The 8,068-nt window shown below is 44.4% G+C and overlaps 1 protein-coding gene across 1 annotated transcript; it reads left to right on the top strand.

Annotated features, from left to right (window-relative positions):
* Positions 1-4,148: 4,148 nt before the first annotated feature.
* Positions 4,149-4,988, top strand: LOC124366669 (sentrin-specific protease 1-like). The gene has a single exon (XM_046823271.1). It carries the CDS (start codon positions 4,149-4,151, stop codon positions 4,986-4,988), a length of 840 nt encoding a protein of 279 aa, XP_046679227.1.
* Positions 4,989-8,068: the final 3,080 nt, after the last annotated feature.

Genomic DNA, 8,068 nt, shown 5'->3' with positions numbered 1-8,068 from the left:
GAAATTCGAAAAACGAACCCAAGGCGATGGAGAACTGTTTAAACAATACGTTGTTGCTCTGTCTACTCTCATCAGAAGAAGAGGAGGATTTTCGGAGACTGAGAAGTTAGAGAGAATCTACAATAATACGCACCCGACGTATAAAATGTATGTTCGAAGGAGAGATTTCGTGAACTTAGCCGGACTAATGAAGGTTGCTGATGAGTATGAAACTTGTCTACGAGAAAAACTTAATTATCGCCCTCCACCGAGTCCTGCTCAAGCGCTAGTTCCGGAAACAGCATTTCAAAGCAAAGGTAGATCTCAGCAACTGAAAGAAAGTTTTCAAGCATATGCCGTGTCTAGGACTGCACATCCCAGAACGGAAACTCAGGATAAACTTGAAACTGCGCAAACCAGGCCATCCGACAGCGGGCACCGGAAAGTATCTTTCAATGAACCGTCCACCGATCAGAGAGCCACTACACACATGCAAACTTGTGGCGACCAAAATAACCCGTCAAAGCCTAATAGTATACGAGGGATAGTATGTTGGAACTGCGAAATACCAGGCCATCTCTATAGAAATTGTAGAAAACCAAGGAATTTGAAATGTTTCAACTGTAAGAAGCCAGGCGTTAAAACGACGTCATGTGATTGTAGGCAATCGGGAAACGAAGCGAGGACTTCGGGAGTTGGGGGTCACCGGAGTCCAAACCGAAGTCAAAACTGACTACCCCAAAAGAATGGAATGAATGGCTCGACAAAATTAAAAATTTTTGTGGCATGAACAATCGAATCGATATTGATGATCCAAGACCGTACACGAACGTGGAGATTTACGGAAGAAACTTCAAAGCGTTGATTGATACCGGTGCAGTGGCGTCACTCATTAATGAAGAGGTAGCCGATTTCCTGGGGAAAGTAGGCGTTCTACCTGCGAGGAAACAATTCAAAATCTCACTAGCCGACAATACTCAAGTGTCCGTCTCGAGCATATATCGCTTTAAATGCAGAATCACCGATCACGAGCTGGACGTAGCAACTGCGTATTTTGCCGTCGCTGACTGCCCCGATCATCCTGGGCATGGACCTGATCCGACCATTAAATTTGGTATCAGTTAACTGCGGCGGAGATCTATATGACAGTCGTTTGACCGACGTCAGCTGTATGAATAGCGACAGAGTACCAGAGGAGGTTTAGTTCACTAGATGACGAAGAGAAACACATATTGAACGAATTTTTACAGGAAGAGCTTCCTAAATTCGAGTCCTGCTCGGGAAAAAAACAACTTTAGTGGAGCATCGAATCAAACTCAGCAAGAACGAACCGATAAAACAACGATACTATCCTAGAAATCCGGCGATGCAACAGATCATTAACGAGGAAGTTGATAAGATGTTACAAGATGGAGTTATAGAACCATCATCGAGCCCGTGGAGTTCTCCGATAGTGCTCGTGAAGAAACCCAGTGGGAAATATCGTTTCTGCATAGATTTTAGAAAATTAAATGGCGTCAGCGAGAAAGACGCGTACCCATTGCCCCAGATAAATTCGATTTTGGAGAAATTGAGAGAAGCCTCCTTCATCTCTACCATTGATTTGAAACAAGGATATTGGCAGGTACCCCTTTCGCAAGAAAGCAAACCTCTCACTGCTTTCACCGTACCTGGTAAGGGCCTGTACCATTTTCGGGTAATGCCGTTTGGATTGCATTCTGCTGGAGCAACGTTCCAACGATTACTAGACCAAATTATAGGTCCCGAGCTAGAGCCAAAAGCATTTGCTTATTTAGATGACCTAATTATTGTCAGTAAGACGTTTGAAGAACACTTAACGCTTCTCAAGGATGTCTTCAATAGGCTACGAGGCGCTGGTCTGAAACCAAATGCAGAGAAATGTCAATTCTGCAAACGAGAATTAAAATATTTAGGCCACGTTGTAAATAAAGACGGAATTCGTACAGACCCAGAAAAGGTACGAGCCATCCGAGAGTTCCCCACTCCTACTTCAGTTCGCTCTTTGAGAAGCTTCCTAGGACTCGCTTCTTGGTATAGAAGATTTGTGGAGAATTTCGCCAAATCAACTAGACCTCTAACCAAACTTTTAAAGAAAAGTGAAAAGTGGGATTGGACGGACGAACAACAGAGTGCGTTTCTCGAGCTTAAAGATAAGCTTTCCGATAGACCAATACTAGCGTGTCCTGATTTTCAACAAAACGTTTTGGCTAGAAGTAGATGCTTCGAATGATGGACTGGGTGCAGCATTGACTCAGAAAATCGATAAGAGAGAACGCGTTATAGCATTTGCTAGCCGATTGTTGACCGACGGTGAGAAAAAGTTCACCGTTACCGAAAAGGAATGTTTGGCGTTAGTATGGGCGGTAAAGAAATTTAGGCCATATCTGGAGGGGTACAAATTTATCGCCGTTACCGATCATCAGGCTCTCAAATGGCTGATGAATATTCAGCAGCCGACGGGACGACTAGCTCGGTGGGTGCTAGAACTTCAGCAGAACGATTTTGAGATTCATTACCGGAAGGGTACACTAAACAGAGTGGCAGATGCTCTGTCTCGCTACCCCGTAGAAGGTGCAAACAGCGCTCAGTTATGCTCTAGCGCAGAAGTTTTGGAAAAGGAATCGGACTTAAAGCGAGATTGGTACCACAAGATGTTCGCTAGAGTTACCTCCAAGCCCGACACGTGCCAAAATTTAAGGATTGCCGGAGGAAACCTTATGAAGTATAAGCCCCGAGGAAGGGCGAATAGGTTCGACGACTCTCTAAATTGGAAACTGTGTGTGCCAAAAGACAAGCGAGAAGCTGTGTTGAATGAAAATCACGATCGCGAAACGGCCGGCCATCTCGGAATAAGAAAAACGGCGACGAAGCGAGTCCAAGAGAGGTATTATTGGCCGGGATTGCTCACGGATGTGAAGAATTATGTTAGAAGATGTCAGTATTGTCAGGCGCACAAGGTTGAACAACGGAAACCAGCAGGAAAGATGTACTTTCGGAGACCAACTGGTCCATGGTATAAGGTCACAGCCGATATAATAGGACCCTTGCCACGTTCACGAAGAGGTGCGAGGTTTATCCTAGTCGTACAGGATATCTTCACGAAATGGGTAGAACTGTGTTCGTTAAAATCAGTGACCGCGACGAATGTGGTGAACGCATTTCAAAATTTGGTGCTTTTTCGATACGGCGCACCAGAGGTCACCATCACTGATAATGGATCGCAGTTTACGGCCAAGCTATGGCGTAATTTACTGGAGAGTTGGGGAATCGAACATCAACTGACAGCACCCTACACGCCTCAAGAGAATCCGGTGGAGCGGGCGAATCGAGTCCTAAAGACGATGATCGCACAGTACGTCAAAGAAGATCAACGGCTTTGGGACATACACTTGAACGAATTCAGGTACGCCATGAACACCGCCGTACATGATTCTACGGGATTTACTCCAGCTTTATTAAATTTTGGACGGGAATTGCGGTTACCGAATTGCAATCCATGGCCCCCTAAAGGTACAGAATGGGCAAAATGACTCCGAGTCTCATGTGACAGATACGAACCGGAAAAGATTAGAAGCTTTCGCGAAACTGTACAAGCAATGCCATTCGAATTTAGAAAGAGCGAGTCGATCTCAAGCAAAATATTACAACCTAAGGCGGAGAGAGGAAAATTTCCGGGTTGGGGAGTTGGTGTGGCTGAAACAACACCATCTCTCGTCGGCGATTGACTCTTTCGCCTCGAAGCTAGCGGCAAAATACGACGGGCCTTATAAAATTGTAGAAAGGTTCGGATCAAACATCTATAGCCTCTGTGGTCGAAATAAGAATGTGCTAGGAGCTCACGTCAAAGACTTAAAAAAGTATGTCGACTAAGGGAACACGTCTATCTGGCTGAATAAGCCGGATATTGCAGCTCCTACTGGGTAAGTAGTAGGCTGTAACTTCGCACGTTATAGATAAGGATGTCTAGTTTAGTTTTGTGATTCCTGCATGTGTTGAACTCTTGCTTTGGGTTGCAGGTTGCACGCTAACTGCACTATCCCCTGCTATTTGCATTTGTAGTTTTTGTGTGCTTGAGTGGTTACCTTGTGGCTTTGCACGGTAGTCTAGAGCTTGGCTTGTGTGTCTGGGTTTCTGTTCCACAGTTTGACATGGCACGAGTCGTAAGGAAACAGGTCCGTTTGCTGCCATGCGATTCAGAGCGGCTTTTTCCTGGACAGCTGCTAAACGGCGAGGTAATTTCGGCGTATCTGCGGCTTCTGGAGAGACGGAATGCGATGGATCATAACCTGCCAAATGTCCTCGCACTGGACTCCTACTTCTTCACGGTGCTGAAGAGATCCGGCCACGAGCGAGCGCGGGGTCACCATCGCGACCAGGACTTGTGGGATTATGAGAAAATCCTCGTCCCCGTACATGAGGAGTTGGCGGACGTCGGCCACTGGTGGCTTCTCGTAGTAGAGCTACGGAAGGAAACCATCAGCGCATACGACTCCCTAAAAGGAAGAAACCACAAGCCGGCGATGGATCTTCTACGCGAATACCTGAAGAAGGAGGAGATGAGGGCCAAGACCGAGGCCCGGAGTTGGTGCCTCTACGGTGAGCGGAGTTGCCCTTCACAGGACAACCTTGTGGACTGCGGGGTTTTCCTCTGCGCTATCGCCGGAGCCATCTGCGGGGGACGGGAGGCTAAGGAATTGCGAGTAGATGGCCGAGAGTTCAGGCGGCAGATGGCGAAAGAACTTCGGGAGGATTCGGTGACCGAGAACAAGAGCAGCCAGCCGGAATTGTTTCCGGGGGAGGAACCGGACTGGTCTTTCGAAGATCTGGCCAAAGAGTTAGACCAGCTAACTGACCCAACGAAGTGGTCACTTATTCTTCCGGCCGAGGACGAAACACCAGAAGAGATCGGTGTCCTGCAGGAGGAGGTGGACGCGATAAAACCCACCGGAAGGTGCCGCGGGAACGTCCTCGGGACACATGGAAGTTGACAAGTGTAGGTCTCCCAAACCCACACTACTAGAGCTGGCCAGACTGTCACCTATGGACGAGGGTGACGTCCTCTCTTTGTCGCCCGGGTGGAGCATGGGCAGCTCGATTGAAGTGATCCCGGACCCCGAGGAAGAGGAATTCCTTCGAGTAGCCCCGTCGGTGAAATCCCAGCCAGAGGAGACGGAAACGCAGGAAAGGATGGGCGACCCTCCAGAGCGTCCTCACGGCACCAAACCAAAGAGGACCCGTGGAAAACGCCGTACCATGAAGGTCCAGATACCGGGGACGAACGAGTGGAAGAGGATAAATGTCCGGAAATTGGGCCTTCCAGTCTTCCCAAAGAAAAAATAATGGAAAGAGAGGGCAGTTTAAGAAGAATTTTTATTTTGTTTTCTCCTACGGGGCGTAGGGGAATTTAGTAATTCGAGAACGAAGTGTACACTTTTAGTTTTCCTTATTTCTTTTATGTTGAGTTTTTGTGAAAAGTAAGTTTATTTTGATTTGTTAATCCGACTTCAGAGTCTTTTTTTTTAGTTTTTATTTTCTCCACGAAGTAAGTGGGGGGTGTAAGGGTTCAATTTTATACCCTGTTTTTTTTTTCTTAAATGAGAAAACGTTTATTTTGACAAGTAGGTGTGTCGATTTATTTTTTTTTCGTCGATAGTCGTCGTCGTCATTCCATTAGAAGGAGTCGATTTGAGGTTAGGGAACCTCTCTACTCGGGGCAGTGCAGTTAGCCGGAGCTCCGATGTGACCGCTGCAGCGTCTGGCGACGACTGACGAAAACGCGTCTCTGCGCATGACCGGCTGGCGGCCTACTTATACAGCCGATCCGACAAGGGACAGAGAGTTTTGCTTGCTAACGTCGTGGAGTGAAGCCAATTCGAGGAGAAGAGTTTTCGCTTGCGGACGTCGGTTTATGAAGTCTGAAGTCGAGTCGAGGAATACGAGAGCCCTGTACGAGAGAATACGCAGTCGGCATATATCGTCTTTTGGTGAGTCACCCCGAATTGTAATCATTAAGGGAATTTAAAAACAGTACGAATATTGAATATAAAAACTAGTGCTGATTCGTTAACCTTGAATTCTACGGAATCTTTGAAAAATTAATAATTCGGTGGCGTAGTATAGGTTATTTCGTTTAGTGACAGTAGTGTATCTATTAATTATAGATTCCATTACCTTTCACTACCTATCCTAGTTTGCAAACGGGTATTTTGCATCCTATAAGCCGCGTAGGTTTGTAATCCTATTCCTAAAATTGATAATTCGGTGCGTAGGATAGGTTAAGACCAGCTTATAGGTTATCTCGTTTAGTGACAGTAGAGTATCTATTAAATATAGGTTCTATTACCTTTCACTACCTGTCCTAGTTTGCAAACGTGTATTTTGCATCCTATAAGCCGCGTAGGCTTGTTATCCTATTCCTAAAATTAATAATTCGGTGCGTAGGATAGGTTAACAGCAGCTTATAGGTTATCTCGTTTGGTGACAGTAGTGTATCTATCAATTATAGATTCCATTACCTTTCACTACCTATCCTAGTTTGCAAACGGGTATTTTGCATCCTATAAGCCGCGTAGGTTTGTAATCATATTCCTAAAATTGATAATTCGGTGCGTAGGATAGGTTAAGACCAGCTTATAGGTTACCTCGTTTAGTGACAGTAGAGTATCTATTAAATATAGGTTCTATTACCTTTCACTACCTGTCCTAGTTTGCAAACGTGTATTTTGCATCCTATAAGCCGCGTAGGCTTGTTATCCTATTCCTAAAATTAATAATTCGGTGCGTAGGATAGGTTAACAGCAGCTTATAGGTTATCTCGTTTGGTGACAGCAGTGTATCTATCAAATATAGGTTCTATTACCTTTCACTACCTGTCCTAGTTTGCAAACGTGTATTTTGCATCCTATAAGCCGCGTAGGCTTGTTATCCTATTCCTAAAATTAATAATTCGGTGCGTAGGATAGGTTAACAGCGGCTTATAGGTTATCCCGTTTGGTGACAGTAGTGTTTCTATCAAATATAGGTTCTATTACCTTTCACTACCTGTCCTAGTTTGCAAACGTGTATTTTGCATCCTATAAGCCGCGTAGGCTTGTTATCCTATTCCTAAAATTAATAATTCGGTGCGTAGGATAGGTTAACAGCAGCTTATAGGTTATCTCGTTTGGTGACAGCAGTGTATCTATCAAATATAGGTTCTATTACCTTTCACTACCTGTCCTAGTTTGCAAACGTGTATTTTGCATCCTATAAGCCGCGTAGGCTTGTTATCCTATTCCTAAAATTAATAATTCGGTGCGTAGGATAGGTTAACAGCAGCTTATAGGTTATCTCGTTTGGTGACAGTAGTGTATCTATCAAATATAGGTTTCTATTACCTTTCACTACCTGTCCTAGTTTGCAAACGTGTATTTTGCATCCTATAAGCCGCGTAGGCTTGTTATCCTATTCCTAAAATTAATAATTCAGTGCGTAGGATAGGTTAACAGCAGCTTATAGGTTATTGCGGTTAGCGCCAGTAGCGTATCTATTCATTATAGGTTACACTCCCTTTCACTACCTATCCTAGTTGGCAAACGCGTATTTTGCATCCTATAAGCCGCGTAGGTTTGTGATCCTATTCCTAAAATTGATAATTCGGTGCGTAGGATAGGTTAAGACCAGCTTATAGGCTATCTCGTCTAGTGACAGTAGAGTATTTATTAAATATAGGTTCTATTACCTTTCACTACCTGTCCTAGTTTGCAAACGCATATTTTGCATCCTATAAGCTGTATAGGTTTGTTATCCTATTCTTAAAAGTTAATAGTTTGGTGCATAAGATAAGTTAGGTGTATGTACTTGGTCAATCTACTAGATATAGCATATATAAACCTTTCTATAGCTCATGATAATATATTTTGCTTACTTCAAGTCGTGTAGGCCTAATAGCCTAAGCTCAAAGTTATTGATCAACGCCAGAATAGGCTGGGAACTTAATTTAGGCTATCTAGCTAACAGCCTTGTTTACAGATATATTATTCATTGGCTTAATAAACCTCTGAATTCTCAGCCCGGTTTCTAAATAATA

The sequence above is a fragment of the Homalodisca vitripennis genome, chromosome 7, assembly GCF_021130785.1.
Source record: "Homalodisca vitripennis isolate AUS2020 chromosome 7, UT_GWSS_2.1, whole genome shotgun sequence".
Classification (NCBI taxonomy): Eukaryota; Metazoa; Arthropoda; class Insecta; order Hemiptera; family Cicadellidae; genus Homalodisca; species Homalodisca vitripennis.
This window is presented reverse-complemented; position numbering and strand designations above follow the sequence as displayed.

Excerpts from the sequence above, each read along its gene's own strand:
- LOC124366669 (XM_046823271.1), top strand. The coding sequence starts at position 4,149 with ATGGCACGAGTCGTAAGGAAACAGGTCCGTTTGCTGCCATGCGATTCA.